At 42.1% G+C, this 17,846-nt stretch overlaps 1 protein-coding gene across 4 annotated transcripts in view; it reads left to right on the top strand.

Annotated features, from left to right (window-relative positions):
- enah (ENAH actin regulator) overlaps nt 1-17,846 on the top strand; it is a 145,243-nt gene that overhangs the window by 49,683 nt on the left and 77,714 nt on the right. The window contains exon 1 of one of the 4 annotated variants that reach the window (XM_085432862.1): nt 6,138-6,812. The exons of 2 other annotated variants lie outside the window; for them this stretch is intronic. In XM_085432862.1, coding sequence (XP_085288988.1) covers nt 6,721-6,812 — 92 coding nt within the window. In that variant the 5' untranslated portion in view covers nt 6,138-6,720. Of the gene's footprint in view, nt 1-6,137; nt 6,813-17,846 lie in introns of those variants that run through there. One more of the 4 variants, XM_085432858.1, reaches the window with a different exon arrangement.

The raw sequence follows: 17,846 nt of genomic DNA, 5'->3' as shown, positions 1-17,846 counted from the left end.
AGGCTCTCTTCCACCTGCTCCCTACTCTGTCTACAGAGCAGTGTTGTCGTGAACATAATATTCCATGTAGACTCCTGTCTGACTTTATCTGTTTTGCTGTCCATCACCAGAAGCTGTTGATTCCTGATGTAATCTCACCCCCACCTTGAAACCATCTGTCACTCCTGCTGTAGACATCGTCTTCTGTCATCATACATGCCCTGCACCACCTGCACATAGTTTTCTGCCACTTCTGACTCATCCACAGTTCCTCTCTTTACTCCCTTTCATTGTGTAGTGAATCACTTTTATCCATCTGTAATTACTACAGCACTTCTGATACAACACACTATAGAGAAGGCCATGCATCTTCCCACTCTACAAGACTGTGTTAAACAATCTATTGCCCTCTCTCATACACACCTCTGTACCTCCACAGGTATGTTGTCTGTACCACCTGCTTCCACTCATCATCCTCATCACCACTTTTTTTTTTTTTTTTTTTTTACCGACATTCCTTTTCTTATGTGCTTCTCAGCACACTGTCTTCACTTGTTAGTACATCTCCATCACTAACCTTAATCTGCTGTACATCCTTTCCAGCTCGATCTCTCTCCCTATCCCCTTACTCCAAATCCTTTTCTCCTTCCTTAGTGTTCAGCTTCACATACAACTCACTGTAAGCCTTGTCCTGTGCACTATAACAAGTCCCATTCAGACTACACATACAGCGAATCATACAAATGTAGGTATTAGGCTCAGAAGGCCAGTCATACCTCACTAAAAGCATTTGGAGTTTAGGTGTGACTCCATTAAGTTAAAGCAAGTGTTCACGACTTCATAAGAAAATTCCTGATGTGAACTGGGAGACTGGGGCTGTAGAATGATCCATAAAATGTTGTTGTGTTATGGTTAATTTGAAGCTTTACTGTCCAAAATTTTCAGTCTCAAATGTCCTGCCTTGATCTCTCGGTAATCCCAAAACTGACTTCTTCTAGGAGCTTTAGTCACCAATTGAACTATTTTGAACATGGCAGTCTGCTATGAACGAAATCTCTCCAATACTCCTATAATACTCCTACATATGACAGTTTCAGAAAATTCTATTCAATTCAATTTTATTTATACAGCACCAAATCCCAACAACGGTCGCCTCAAGGTGCTTTATCTTGTAAGGACCCTACAATAATACATACAGAGAAAAACCCAACAATCATATGACATCCCTTTGGCGACAGTGGGAAGGAAAAACTCCCTTTTAACAGGAAAAAAACCTCTAGCAGAACCAGGATCGGTGAGGGGCAGCCATCTGCAGCAACCAATTGGGGAGAGAAAAGGAAGATGGGACAAAAGACATCCTGTGGAAGAGAGCCAGAGATTAATAACAAGTATGTTATTAAGAGGTCTATTAACACATAGTGAGCGAAGAAGAAACACTTAGTGCATCATGGGAATCCCCCATCAGCCTATACCTATTGCAGTATAACTAGATAGATAGATAGATAGATAGATAGATAGATAGATACACAAAAAAATTAAAGCTCCCTTTCTTCCTCACGCTCCTCTCCTCTTAGTCAGCTATAGGTTTTTTTTTTTTTTTGTTTGTTTTTTTTTTTTCCCCCCCTCTCTTGCCTGCTGAGGCAAAAAGTACTGCTGACCAGCCTGATGATGTCATCCTCGTCCCTCAGTAACACACGGACACACACCCACATTAGGAAGAGGAGGCTGTTTGTTGAGTGTAAATAGAGAGGAGGGCTGTTTCAGCACCAGCAGGAGAACTGCTACGATTGATACTGTACGTTTGATCATGTGATCTCCAGATTGGATTCATTTAAATTAGAAGTAGAAAGTAAATACTCATATTTGATGAAAACCCTGCTTTATTTGTCCATATTGAAGATGGGCTTAACTCATGTTACTTTAACTTGTTTAACTTGTTAACTTGTTTAACTTGTTAACTTGTTTAACTTGTTAACTTGTAACTTTAACTTACTTTAACATGTTACTTTAACATGTTACTTTCTCATGTTACTTTAACTCATGTTACTTTCAACAAATACATTTTCTGGAATCATTGCTGGATCCTGTCACAACCTCTAAATATTAATTTCTAACATCAAAGGGAGGAGGACTTCTCTCCAGAGTATAGTTAATGATTAGAAATAAGTAAAAGTACCATCTAATTCTGTGATTTGACTGATTTTATACTTTTGTTTTTTTTTTTTTCTATTTCTTTGAAAAAGCCAAGGTAAATCATGCAGCTTTGGGGGATTTAATACTGGACATTTGCAAACAATAGAGGTCTTAATTCTTAATTTCATTTTCTACTGCCATTTATCCACCCCTGACTCATCGTTACTCTGCTCTGAGGAAACACTAGCTGCTCTGTTAAAATGTGTCACTGTGACCTGTGCCTCGACTCACAGGTGTCTCTACAATGTGTAAAGCTGGTATGACTGAAACTTGACTTGTACTCTGTTGTGGACACAGACAGCTTAGTAGTCATTCTGGTTATACTACTTGTGCATGAATTACGTTGCCTTTCACACATGTATAATTGATGCATTGTAATTTAAGCTCTCCAGGAACAAACCCGCACAGTCATAAAAAACACCCTGCTTATGTAAAATGCTTATGACAGAAAATTTTTAAAAAGGAAAATGAGACTGGGCAAAAGCAGTTCAACGATTTTGTCGTAGTTAATGTTGAATAGTTTATCCACTAGAGGGCATCCGGTGGTATTTCAAACATCGCTACAACAACCAGCTGATCCGAGCAGTAAATGAGTAATCCACGACTTGTTGTATCAGTAACACAAGTTTATTTTTAAACATTGAAAATCTCATATTATCCCAGACGAACTACAGCTAACAAATGTTGGGCAAATCTCTTTGTGTTGTGTGCCTGGTTACATCAGCTGGTATAACCGGTATTTTGACATCTCCAAATACTGGTATCTCTGTCAGCCTTAGAAATCCTGCATCAGCTGGGCTCTGTTGATGACTGCTAAATATTTGTCTTCATTACTCACTCTTCTTGTATTAAATGTAAGACTTTGTGAAACTGACACTGTGGAAGCCGTTGTGGTGTAGCTATAGTTTGGGAGTTTTGTGGTATACAATCTGTTAGCATTGTTCTTTTCAGTGTATACAGTACAATGTGTGCATGTCGCTGTTTTATTTAGCTTTTGAAATAACTGTGTGGGACGTAGCTTGCGGTTTATGAGCTGTGTGTATGTTTGTCTGTGGCATTTGAGCCACCTGTACTCGGCAGCCTCCTGCGGTGACACAACCTGAAATGGCATCAGGCCTCGGGGGAGACGAGATGTGCTGCTCACTTCATCTCTTTCTTCTCCTTCTCTCTTTCTATTAGTAGAGCTATTTGCAGCATTTCTTTCTTTTTCAGAGCTTACACTGCTCCTCTTTTCACCTTTTCCCGTTTCCCTGGATCCCAGTATTACTAAAGGTTCTATACAACTAAAGTCTTAAAAGGCACATTATGCTTTTCCATATTTTTTTGTCCATTGTTGGCATGGTGGATGCTCATATTAAGTTGGCTGAAGTTTCAGCATGTGTACAGGTTATCCATGTGAGCCAAAAGCTCAGGCTTCAGAGTTGTTGTTTTTTAAAAAAAAAAAAAATTTATTCATGTCTTCTCTACTTCTGGCTGTGATATTATAGAGAGGGATATCCCTACTATGGTCATCTCAGGCATGCAGCCACAGCTTTGAGAACAGCAGTCCCACCCACCTGCTGTTTAATCTTTCAATTTGTGAAACAGTGAAGCATAATCGGGTAATGTAAAGGCAGAGGTACTGCACCAAGACGCAGTTTAAGATAAATACATGGGAAAAAGCTGAACTGCCAGTCATTCAAAGCTAATTAACTGAAGTCTAAATATAAAACTGCGGCGATGGAAATGACCAGAACAGGTGCCCTAAACAAGGTTTCCACACTTGCTGCACATCTATAAGCCTCTTGGCAACCCACCTCCACCCCTCCTCCTCCTTTATGCTGATATGACTGTTGTTTAAAGGCGTATCTGTTGTTGTTGCCTACGCTGTTCAGTGCTGGGTTTTGCTGCTGTTTTCTGTTCTCTGGAAGTTTTTGTAAACACACAGTTTGGAGTGTTTCTGAACAAAATAACCTCGCCTCTTTTGTAATTCTGAGAGTGTTGTTAATTGCCAAATTACAACCCTGGATGTTTTCAAAGTCACTACTGGCTGTAGTGATCAGCCAAAGTCATTTGTAACGGGTGTTCAGATAGAAATAACTGATAGCTTATTACAGGTGCCTCACACTGCCCTCTTCCTCCTCCTCACCCCTCCCAAATGGATTGTAATAGCTTGTGATGTGTGAGCATGGTTTTGGCAGCTTTTGACTCAGTGCTTAAGTGGAGTGTGACAAACTGCTCTCTGCATAGACCTTTCATTCGTCAAGCCCCGTTTTCCAGGGCACATGCTACCTCTCCCTTTAATAGTTCTGTCTTACACTGGCAGCTGTACTTTATGGACGAACCGGAATTTTAATGTAATTATATACGTCTTCATATTTATTTATTTTTTAATCTAAAGCTGTATATCGGACTTTATAAATGAGACAATGACAGCGTATGTTTGTATGCCTGTGTTGTGTTGAAGTGCTCAGTTTTTCAGTGTTGCCTCAGTGTCTGATTTCATGTGCTGAACCAAAGCGCATATATGCATCTCCTCCAGCTCTTGTTGTTCCGACCTCCAAGAGTACAGTCTGCCCTTGGAACCCTGTGTATTTTGTGTTTGTGTGTCTGTCTCAGTGTATTTTTTTTATACATTCTGTGTCCTGCCCTGAAAGCACATGTCAGCCCTTCTGCGCTGATAGAAATTCGCTGCTTTATTGAGGCTGATTTAGTGCCTGTCAAGCCAGCTGTCCAATGGGAAATAATTTTTAAAAAGTCCTTTATTTTCAGCTCTTGTAGTATTTACATCCACTTTTGAATTAGTTTGTAGCCTTCAGGGTGAAGCACGACTCTAATTTTAACCCTGAAAAAAAGGAAAATGTGTTCAAGTCGATCATTTATCACGACAGCTGCTCAGGAAGACACATCTTCAGGACTGGAAAAGGCACTGTCAATCATGTATAGTAGAAATACATTGATACATTTGTTTAAAATGGAAAAAAGGCAGAGGTTGTTTTTCTTGTTTATATTCATTTACAGTCTGTTCCTAAGGAAAAAGAATTTTTCCAATAAAGATATGTGTGATGAAAGGCACATATCTATCTCTAAATGAGCATGAAATCGGCCCTGCAAATTTATGAAACTCAATTCTAGACATAAATGCCCCAAATTGATTGGACACTGAAGGTGGTGAAAGGTTCAGTTTCCAGCTGTAAACTACTTGATAAGTTAATTTGGTTGGCATGTTTGTCCGATGGTTAGTACTGTCACTTCACTGCAAAATGATTCCTAGTTCAAAGCTGGGGCTTTTCTGGCAGGAGGTTGCGTGCTGTGAATCTGCTCTTCTACTCCTTTTAATACTTGTAACAAAACAGGGGGAAAAAAGACTCCCAAATTCCCAATTTAACATAAAAGTTGGCATAGCAACCAATACAACCTGGTACAGGCTGCAGAACAGCGAATCGCAGCACAGCAGGAAAGCCCAAATGTCGGCTGAAAATCCCCCCCCCCCACAGTATATACAGATTCTACTTCACATGAGCCTTTATAGAAAGCTGTCGCATGTTCCATCCAATATTATGTTTGATTAGGAGCGCCAATGCGGGTCATTTTGACTTGTTAGGTAGATTCATAACGTATGTATGTTGATGTTACATTGTTCGGCACAATGCCAGCTGATGATAGCTGAAAGTGAAAGAAAGGATTTTAGCTGTGCCGAAGCAGGCCAGGACACTGAATAAAGAAATGAAGAACTTTGCGTGGTCGCTGCGAATGTCTGCCTCCTGTGACAACAGAGATGGAAATATTCGACTAATCCTTATTCCACATCCGCCATACATCACTACATCTGGCTGTTCACTCTCTTTAGTCTATTTATTTAGGAGAGTGAGAGAGCAGAGTTGGGTGGGTGGGTATATGGTGAGAGAGGGAGTGTGTGGATGGTCACAGCGATAAAGTAGAGAGGGAGGGGAGGGGTAGATGAAAGAAGGGGTGATCAAGTGAGAGACAAAAGGTATGAGATAGATGTAGCAGAAGCGGCGAGGGGAAGGAGAGCGACAGATGTAAAGGATACCTCCCTTCATGCCCCAGCCCCCGCTTGCAACCTCCTGAATTGAGCCGCTGTGAACTGCTGGATCCCGCCGTGTGGATTTCTCCACAGCAGCCTCTTCCACAGGAGCGCAGGAGTGGGCTGTGCAGGAGCCTGTTGCCTGGATACCTCTGCTGTCGCTACGGCGGCGAAAAGCCAAGACCAAAGCGTGCGCGTATTTGCTGGCTGGTGCCGCTGCCATGGGAAAAACACAGCTGGCTGACTGTTTAGATGGTTCCCTCGCTTGCCGACTTGCTGGCTGACTTGCTGTCGTCGCATGTACGCATAAGGAAAGAATCACCCTGAGAAGGGGACTTTAAAGAGAAGGGGGAGGGGGGTGGCTGGCACCCTGCTTTGCATGATGAAGAGAGCTGTTTGGTAGCAGGGATATTACTTTGGCAAAATTGAAGCAACTGCAACAAGAGCCGGAAAGGGCTGGTAGGGGAGAAGTCACGCTTGGGGCTGGCTGAGTTACTTAAGCAGGAAGGCTGTGGGCAGCTATGCAGATCCAGTCTTCTGGTCCACAGTCCAAAGCCTCCAGCTTCATCCTCAGTCAGAGATGTGTACTGGCCTCCAAAATGGAAATCCACCGGTACGTATCTGTTGTCACAGACTTAGTCCTGCTGCTTTTGTGCTCTTTCTATAGGAACCTTAAACGGAAACTGCTGCTCACTTTTGATCGATGGGAAGAGAATGCCTCATGCTTCACCAGTGACAATTGTTGTTGATTTGGTGTGCTCTTATCAAGTTATCTAGTCAATTTCAGAATTAGGATCATGAACCAAAATCTGACATACTGAACACTTCAGCATGATTACAAATGATCAAATGAAACTTTTAACCCAGATTTATGTCTGTTGGAAAACTAGGTGTAGGTAAAGGGGGGCAGTAGTGCTCATTTCCAACTCTATACAGTGGGGCAAAAAAGTATTTAGTCAGCCACCGATTGTGCAAGTTCCCCCACCTAAAATGATGACAGAGGTCAGTAATTTGCACCAGAGGTACACTTCAACTGTGAGAGACAGAATGTGAAAAAAAAATCCATGAATCCACATGGTAGGATTTGTAAAGAATTTATTCGTAAATCAGGGTGGAAAATAAGTATTTGGTCAATAAAAAAAAAATACAACTCAATACTTTGTAACATAACCTTTGTTGGCAATAACAGAGGTCAAACGTTTACTATAGGTCTTTACCAGGTTTGCACACACAGTAACTGGTATTTTGGCCCATTCCTCCATGCAGATCTTCTCGAGAGCAGTGATGTTTTGGGGCTGTCGCCGAGCAACATGGACTTTCAACTCCCGCCACAGATTTTCTATGGGGTTGAGGTCTGGAGACTGGCTAGGCCACTCCAGGACTTTCAAATGCTTCTTACGGAGCCACTCCTTTGTTGCCCGGGCGGTGTGTTTTGGATCATTGTCATGTTGGAAGACCCAGCCTCGTTTCATCTTCAAAGTTCTCACTGATGGAAGGAGGTTTTGGCTCAAAATCTCACGATACATGGCCCCATTCATTCTGTCCTTAACACAGATCAGTCCTCCTGTCCCCTTGGCAGAAAAACAGCCCCATAGCATGATGTTTCCACCCCCATGCTTCACAGTAGGTATGGTGTTCTTGGGATGCAACTCAGTATTCTTCTTCCTCCAAACATGACGAGTTGAGTTTATACCAAAAAGTTCTACTTTGGTTTCATCTGACCACATGACATTCTCCCAATCCTCTGCTGTATCATCCATGTGCTCTCTGGCAAACTTCAGACGGGCCTGGACATGCACTGGCTTCAGCAGCGGAACACGTCTGGCACTGCGGGATTTGATTCCCTGCCGTTGTAGTGTGTTACTGATGGTGACCTTTGTTACTTTGGTCCCAGCTCTCTGCAGGTCATTCACCAGGTCCCCCCGTGTGGTTCTGGGATCTTTGCTCACCATTCTCATGATCATTTTGACCCCACGGGATGAGATCTTGCGTGGAGCCCCAGATCGAGGGAGATTATCAGTGGTCTTGTATGTCTTCCATTTTCTGATGATTGCTCCCACAGTTGATTTTTTCACACCAAGCTGCTTGCCTATTGTAGATTCACTCTTCCCAGTCTGGTGCAGGTCTACAATACTTTTCCTGGTGTCCTTCGAAAGCTCTTTGGTCTTGGCCATGGCGGAGTTTGGAGTCTGACTGTTTGAGGCTGTGGACAGGTGTCTTTTATTCAGATGATGGGTTCAAACAGGTGCCATTCATACAGGTAACGAGTGGGGGACAGAAAAGCTTCTTACAGAAGACGTTACAGGTCTGTGAGAGCCAGAGATTTTCCTTGTTTGAGGTGACCAAATACTTATTTTCCACCCTGATTTACGAATAAATTCTTTACAAATCCTACCATGTGAATTCATGGATTTTTTTTTCACATTCTGTCTCTCACAGTTGAAGTGTACCTCTGGTGCAAATTACTGACCTCTGTCATCATTTTAAGTGGGGGAACTTGCACAATCGGTGGCTGACTAAATACTTTTTTGCCCCACTGTATACACTGAACAAAAATATAAACGCAACACTTTTGTTTTTGCTCCCATTCCCCATGGGATGGACGTAGAGACCTAAAATTCATTCCAGATACACAATATAACCATCCCTCCCAAACAGTGGTCACAAATCAGTCCAAATGTGTGGTAGTGGGCACATCTGCTATATTGAGATAATCCATCCCACCTCACAGGTGTGCCACATCAGGATGCTGATCTGACACCATGAGTAGTCCACAGGTGTACCTCAGACTGCCCACAACAAAAGGCCACCCTGGAAGTTTACAGTTTTTTGTTCTATTGGGGGTCTGGGGACCCAGAACCGGTCAGTATCTGGTGTGACCACCATTTGCCTCATGCAGTGCAACACATCGTCGCATGGAGTCTATCAGATTGTCAATTGTGGCCTGTGGAATGTTGGTCCACTCCACTTCAATGGCTGTGCGAGGTTGTTGGATATTCGTGGGAACTGGTACACGCTGTCGTATACGCCGGTCAAGCACATCCCGAACATGCTCAATGGGTGACATGTCCGGTGAGTATGCTGGGCATGCAAGAACTGGGACATTCTCAGCTGCCATCTGCCCTGAACAATGTGAACCATGATTCATCCGTGAAGCGCACACCTCTCCAACGTGCCAGACGCCATCGAATGTGAGCATTTTCCCACACAAGTCTGTTACGGCGACGAGCTGGAGTCAGGTCAAGACCCCGATGAGGACGACAGGCATGCAGTTGAGCGTCCCTGAGACGGTTTCTGACAGTTTGTGCAGAAATTGTTTGGTTGTGCAAACCAATTGTTCCAGCAGCTGTCTGGGTGGCTGGTCTCAGACGATCTTGGAGGTGAACCTGCTGGATGTGGAGGTCCTGGGCTGGTGTGGTTACACGAGGTCTGCGGTTGTGAGGCCGGTTGGATGTGCTGCCATATTCTCTGAAACGCCTGTGGAGACGGCTTATGGTTGAGAAATGAACATTCAATGCACGGGCGACAGATCTGGTTGACATTCCTGCTGTCAGCATGCCAATTGCACGCTCCCTCATTGCTTGTGGCATCTGTGGCATTTTGCTGTGAGACAAAACTGCACATTCCAGGGTGGCCTTTTGTTGTGGGCAGTCTGAGGTACACCTGTGCACTACTCATGATGTCAGATCAGCATCCTGATGTGGCACACCTGTGAGGTGGGATGGATTATCTCAATATAGCAGATGTGCCCACTACTACATTTGGACTGATTTGTGACCACTGTTTGGGAGGGATGGTTATATTGTGTATCTGGAATGAATTTTAGGTCTCTACGTCCATCCCATGGGGAATGGGAGCAGTAACAAAGGTGTTGCGTTTATATTTTTGTTGAGTGTATTTCTGACTCTACTCTCTTTGCATGATTCACAGTACACCGAATCATTTTTAACTTACAATGGCCCTTGCAGCCTCTCACTTCATCCATAAGCCACCATCTGTTTAAGCTAGCCGTCTGTTATTTTGGGCCCTTCGCTTCCACAAACAGAAACTGAAACTGTTCAGGAATTGATCCTTTGTGCAGACTTCTTTAAAGTTTTAAGAAATGGTTGGCACAGACTGAAGGCATGACAAGGACTTTAATTTACATGTCATGTAGAGCATAAAGCTACGGTTCTGGTTTTCTGTAACTATCAAGAGAAGATAATTGATTAGTATTAGCTACATTGTGGATGTATTGTACTAATGGATGCTAGTGTTGTACGTGCTTGTCCCCCTAAATAATTGTGATCATTTGTTTTTGCTGCATTCATAATAAATGTGATGCATGGAGTTTTAAACCCTGAATCGGTGAATAATGGCGACCTGTGTAAAGTCTGATGCCCTTCTTTTTTTTAAAACCAGATGTTTAAATCCACATGCAGAAGGTCTGGTTTTGGTTTTTTTGGGCAGTTTGTTTTCGAATCTCAGTTTGTCGGAGTGTGTTCGAGTCAACTCTGAGTTGACTGAAGGATTTTCTGTTCTCATGCCTGTGTGCCTTCTTCCCCAAGGGCTTGGTTGGATCCAAGTAGCTACATTGGTGATTTAGCAGTTGCAACGTGATGTTAAACATGAAGACTCTGTTTATTTATTGATGATTGTTTGCTAAAATGTCAGACAACATTTGAGTTTGGCTCAGTAGCACGAATGTTATGTTCATTTGGATTTTTTTTGTTTGTTTTCATGGAATGAAATGAAGATTTATTTATTTTAAAGTTGGGGAAACAAAATGAATGAATTAAACCGAATGTATTCAAATCGCCTAATGGACCAAGGGATCCAGATATGGACCATATAACTCAACAAACAGGGCTGGGATAATAACCTATAGTTGACCTTTGACTTTACAAGCCTTCAAATCAGAACAAAGGTCATTTTGACCAGCCATAGTGAGCCTGTGAGTAGGTGATTGGGAGGAGAGCTGATTGAAACCTGGCTCTGTATGTTAATGTTAAAACTAAGCCTGTTTAGAGAGCTTAGCATGATTACTGCAGATGCTGAATTTCTTTAAGTTTCTGTGTTATTTCATGGTCCTCATGAGCATCTTCTCCATTCACATGCCATGTTATTAAGAAATTAATAGTGATCTTTTAGTCTGGATAATTTTGCAAAAAATAAGATTATTACATTTGAAATATTTTACACTCTGAACTATGACTCTGTTCTGGGATTTCCAAGTACATGCAGAATATGCATGAACAGCAGGAGCCTGTGTGGAGGTGACCTGCAGAGTTGCTTTGTAATTTTGGAACCTGCTGAGATTTGCTAATAGGTTTTCTGGAAAGGGATCATATGAGGCACTAAGTATTAATTGGCAGTGAGATCGGATAATCTGCTGGGATTGAGTTTGACCCTAACTCTGAATTAGACAGATTATACTTGGTTTTGTTTGCTTTGTCACTTCAAAGGAGTCAGACTTTCTTGTATGTTTTCAAGTTGTCTTGAGCATTAGATCTTCAGACTTTCTGACAGTCTTTCAAAGTTTCCAAGGCATAGTGCATAACTGCCTTATGTCCAGCTTCACCTAAACAAAGGGTGCTCTGTGGCTTTTAAACCAGTCCTGTGGGAGTATTTGGCAAAGAAACAGAAGTTTGGAGGTATTTTATGAACTTTGTGGACATTAAACCAGAATTGTGATGTGACTGTTGCTGAACCAGACCTTTGCAGTTTTGCACCTGAAGGCTGCAGTTGTTTATTTCAGTGGTTTAAGAGGAGTGAAAGCTGAGTTCAGTGCAGACTTGCTCTGCCATCAATGTGTCCCCTGTCCGTGTGTGACTAGAACTGTGATTGGACCCTTGTAAAATGTGCCAGGCACCCAGTTAGGCCGCAGTCTGAACCCTGGAAACTACCTGTAAAAACCACTAGATATAAGTGATATACAGCGACTTGAACAAACACCTTGGAGAACTCGATATCTGGATTGGGTTATGTTCAATAGTGCATGCTTGAAACAGCCTGTTTTCTGCCAAGTGTAAAATTTTCTGTCTCTATTTGCTGTGTCCTTACTAATAGGTCAGCCAAATGTGTCTGAGCGTTGTTCTTTGACTGTAATGTAGCCCATTTGAAAAAGTGTGCGGTTTAATTTAAGGAAAGGTCAAAATGGGCTTGTTGAGGGGATGACACTGAAAAGGATGAGCCACTAATAAAAGATGTGTGTGTTTGTGTGGTGGGATGAGGATTGGTGCCACCTGTGGCCGAAGCCTCTGAGGATCACGCTCTTCAGTCAGCTAATGGTTTCTGTGAGTGACTTACACAAAGCCTAATTGAATCCAAAAGGATTCAGTGGACCTGGCCTTAGAACTCATTAAATAAGACTGGAACTTGAATAGTCCAGTCAGGGGTTCAGGTAATTAGCAGATGATAATGTTTTACATCTTTAGGTGACTTGGAAATAATCAAGGGAGTGACGACACTAGTTGTATTGTAATATAGCTTTAAAATGGAATAAAAGAAGTTTGTTTTAACAGTCATTAACGGTAACAACATTTTCTGTGATTAGCTGTGTAATGACCATGAGATAAAATGCGTAGGCCTGGTTCCGGAAGCCAGTGCGGTGTGGAACATCTGATATGTTTTGTGACTTTAAACTGTGTTGGCTAGAAATAAATTTGGATGTTGGAGTTGGATTACTGACATGTTTTGTTATTTAGCCTAGTTGGACATCTTAAACTACTTAAAACAAAGTGTAGCTCAGCCTTTTCGAGTCTTCTTTGAGCATGTTTAGGTGAATTGTTACGAGTTGAAACTGCTGGAAAAGTTTGTACAAGATGCTGAACCCTGCATCAATGTGTGTGTCTGCAAATGTTAAAAAGCACTGTTTGATTAGATGACTGAGACATACTCAAAATAGAAAAGTAGTAGCAGAAAGCACTTTATATGTTGCAGTCCATTTACCATTATACCAAGAAAGCTAAAAATGGAGTTGTAAGAACTACAATAATACTCAGATGCTGCAGTTTACTCCCAGAAAGGGGCTGGCGCTTGTAACGGCTGCTAGAACTATGGAAATATTCTCGTGGCCCAAAACCACCTTGCATTAACCATGGGATTTTAAAGCTCTGGCTCATTTGTAGATATTTAAAAATAAGGGTTATGTTAGCTTCCTGGGGTATTTTTCAGTCTTGCTGTTCCTTGAGGAGCTTTTTCTCCAGTTTCTCATTGCTAATTTAGAGTAGTAAGCAGGGCTGCACGATTAATCGTTAGAAAATCGCGATCTCGATTCATACTTATGTGCGATCTCATTTCCAAATGACAACGATAAAAAAAAAAAAAAAAAAAAAAAAACGACGACGATTGTACCGCATTTTGATCCGGGACGTAATCTGCATGAAAACAAGCGCTCACTCTTCCTGCTCAACAAATGACAAGGGCGGAGCCTCATGCCACGTGATACAGAAGCTGTGCCATGTGATGCTAAAATTAGCAGGGGAAAAAAACAACTGAGAGCACGTCAGGGATGATGAGAAAGTGACAGGAGAAAATCCGTCCTGGTCAACCACCCAAACATCAATAACAGGAACCTTATACAGCGCTTCCCTATACCCGTCGAACTCCCGCAGGCACAAAGAAATTACGGAGGCTATTACTTATCACCTGACCAAAGATATGGCTCCCATCAACACTGTGCAAAACGAGGGATTTAGGAAAATGATCAACACCCTAGACAAACGCTACACAGTGCCGTCCCGCAACTATTTTTCTATTGTTGCACTACCTGCTCTATACACGCAGCGTCGAGCAACGGTGGAGACGGAATTTCTAGCAGTACAACAACAAAGCGTGAGACATTTGTTGTTTTTATGTTTATTTATTGTTTTTATGTTCAGTTTCAACTGTTACGAAGTTGATGTGCAGTTAATAAGTGCAATAAATATTTATACTGGAAAAGAGAATCGTGAGAGAATCGTGATCTCAATTCTAAGCAAAAAAATCGTGATTCTCATTTTATGCAAAATCGTGCAGCCCTAGTAGTAAGCCTGTCATTTTAGTCATTTTTTCAGCATTGGGTTTATAAACCCTTTCCAGGATTTACAACATCTATAAATGACGAGTGTATCTCTTTATTGATTCCTGCTTAAATTACTGGCCAGACGCTGACCTTTGCTTGCTCAATTTCTGAATGTTGCTGTGGCTGTTCATATCTGGCTGCAGGGCTAGTGCAGTCTAGCTGCCCCACACGCACACCATCATTGTGGGCTGTACTGGGTTATATATAGTCACTAGTAGTGATGGCTCCTTTGTCACACACCAGGTGTTTTTACAGCTATCATGCCACATGGTGGTCCTCTCCTGATCCATCTCTTTCTTTCCTCATCTAGTAGAGTGGATGACTCACACTTAAGAGCAGAGGGTATTTTCTCATTGCTCTATGATAGTGTGTGTGTGTGTGTGTGTGTGTGTGGACCCATGCTTACTTTACAAATATCAAATCTGCGGGTATTGATTATTCTAATTGATTAACAAGGTTTCACAAGTCGATTTTGGTTTTTCCTCTGAACGCTGACTGATGTGATAAAGGGGGTTTCCATGTTGCCATTAAATTTGATGTATTGATTCAAGTTTGAATCTCATTTATGAAACATGCTGAATGGTTTCAGAAAAATGTCATGACGTCATATCAGGTAGCTGACGTTCTCCTGTTTGGCGTTTCCTGTTTAAAAGGTGGGTGTAATACAAGTACATCTGATGGATCACCTTTATTGTCTGATATAAGCACAGTTGTTTAGGAGAAGTGAGGTGGACTGTATGTGTGTGAACATCGTCAGTTCCTGCTCTTGTTTGTTTGCAGCTTCATGTCAAAAGTCTTTGGTGCAAATATGATGTGGAGCAAATCCATTCTGAAAATTATTTGACTTCTTGTCTAGATTAGGGTGATTTAGGTTTTTGGACATATTCAGATACCCCCAAGAGTCTGGAGTCCACTGGAATCTCTTAATTTTCTCTTCCTCTAAACACTGGTACTGTAACTGCGCCCAGTGGTTGAACAGGATCTTTCTCTTGTCTGCGGGCCTCCGTCTTCCCTCCCTGTCTGCTCCTGATCACTTCCATATGAGCTAGGAGCTCTCTGCTCCACACTGTAGTCGATGGCTGACTAATAAAATAGAAAAGAGAATGAGAGGGAAAGAGGGTTTAGATGAGGGCAGCAAGAGGTTGAGTTAGTGGGACAGAAAGTTAGAAAGAGAGTTTAAAAAGAAAACAAAGAAAACAAAAAAACCCAACAACAACATAGAGTGAGCTAAAAGTTAGTCCAGGCTGCTGAGTGAAAAGGAAGGATGCAGATGTGGCTGGGATGCTCCCTAGAGCCCCTCTACACTGAACTCCTTCCTTCTGTCTATAGCCAGCTGCACTTCTGCCTTAACAACCTTCATGGCTTTCCCAATCCCAGTATACCTCTGTCTTTTATTCTTCTCCTCGTGTGCATTTTCACAGCGGGGACTCCCGCTGGATTCCACGCCCAAGCTTGGAAAAGCTTTCCCTAACATTCATTTTGGTTCAGCTTGCAAGTTTTGTTTCAGCTTCACAGGATTTATCCATCCTCCCCCACCTTGAAAACGGCTGACTCTGGCTTTTCAGACCAGAGCCTCAGTTTATTGTCAGCCAAATGGGGCAAACTGTAGAGAGCAAGTCAGTTTAAAGAGAGAGGAGGAGGCAGAATGAAGAAATGCCTCTGTTGTGAGTCATGTTAATGAATCTATTCTGAGAAGTGTGTTTGTGTTTGTCAGGGGCACCCTTTTGTTAATTTGTCTCTTGAAGGCTGATTGAGTCTGAGCAGCTAAGTGTAGTCTCAATGATTATACATCTGTTCAGGCCAAAAAATACCACAGAGTTTAATGAAATTAACCTCATTGGTGTAACTCGGAAATAATGAACACTGTAAACAAACAGTCATTGTATATCAGCAAGGTATCATTAATGAGGAAATCTGAATTTTATATCAGACCAGTGAAGTGGAATGTTCGATAAGAGCAGCTGTATAAAAACTGCAGCCACTGCAAACTTCCACTCTCCATCTCTCACATTGATCAACCATAACACTATGAACTATTGATAGGTGAAGTGAATAACACTAATCGTCTCTTCATCATGGGACCTGTTAGTGGGTGGGATGTATCACGGAGCATTTTGTTCTCAAAGTTGATGTGTTAAGTGGAGGAAACATGGACAAACGTAAGGATTGAGTGAATCTGACAATGGCCAGAATGTGATTGTTGTTGTCTCCTAAACTGCAGCTCTTCTGGGGTGTTCCTAGTCTGCAGGAAACGGTACTCCTGGATGGCTGTGGCCTCTTTCAGCAAGACATTGACTTTGAGGTGTTGACTTGGCCTACGGATTTCCTGGCTCACATGTAGGGCTGCACGATTAATCGTTAGAAAATCGCGATCTCGATTCATACTTATGTGCGATCTCATTTCCAAATGACAACTATTTAAAAAAAAAAAAAAAAAAAAAAGACGACGATTGTACCGCATTCTGATCCGGGACGTAATCTGCATGAAAACAAGCGCTCACTCTTCCTGCTCAACAAATGACAAGGGCGGAGCCTCATGCCACGTGATACAGAAGCTGTGCCGTGTGATGCTAAAATTAGCAGGGAAAAAAACAACTGAGAGCACGTCAGGGATGACGAGAAAGTGACAGGAGAAAATCCGTCCCGTCAACCACCCAAACATCAATAACGGGAACCTTATACAGCGCTTCCCTATACCCGTCGAACTCCCGCAGGCACAAAGAAATTACGGAGGCTATTACTTATCACCTGACCAAAGATATGGTTCCCATCAACACTGTGCAAAACGAGGGATTTAGGAAAATGATCAACACCCTAGACAAACGCTACACAGTGCTGTCCCGCAACTATTTTTCTATTGTTGCACTACCTGCTCTATACACGCAGCGTCGAGCAACGGTGGAGACGGAATTTCAAGCAGTACAACATTTTGCGGCAACAACAAAACGTGAGACATTTGTTGTTTTTATGTTCAGTCTCAACTGTTACGAAGTTGATGTGCAGTTAATAAGTGCAATAAATATTTATACTGGAAAAGAAAATCGTGATCTCAATTCTAAGCCAAAAAATCGTGATTCTCATTTTATGCAAAATCGTGCAGCCCTACTCTCAATCCAATCGAGCATCTGTGGGATGATGAACTACAGCTCCACTGTGTTGGACTTGGTGATAGTGATGTAGTTGCTATTCTTTGGTGAGCCTGGTGTGGCACTACATAATTAGTTCTCCACTTACTGCTGGGACATGACCAGAACTTTTATGTGCATTAAAGTCATATCTTCAGCATAACCATGTATAATATCCACAAAACTTAAAAAGAGGTTATACACACACAATACGGTAATATTATGTTGAAGCACAGTATGTATCACTCCGCGAGGCTCCTGCCTACGATAGCCGTAATGCTCTGACAATCCATCAAGCGGTGCGGGTTTGTAGCTTAGCAAAGTCATACTAAAACATTTGACAGATTTTCGAGCGCCGTGTATGACATAAAATCGTTTCGAGGTCAGTAAACACAACCCGAATTCATACATAAGCCCCACGGGATTATAAGGGGCTCTGTCGATTTTCAGAAAAATCAAAGGATTGATTTTAAGTGTG

This window comes from Copadichromis virginalis, linkage group LG15 (genome assembly GCF_057382275.1).
Source record: "Copadichromis virginalis isolate Kocher_CV1m ecotype Utaka linkage group LG15, C_Virginalis_male_GT1.1, whole genome shotgun sequence".
Classification (NCBI taxonomy): Eukaryota; Metazoa; Chordata; class Actinopteri; order Cichliformes; family Cichlidae; genus Copadichromis; species Copadichromis virginalis.
Note: the sequence above shows the minus strand (reverse complement) of the source record. Positions and strands in the feature narration are given on the sequence as shown.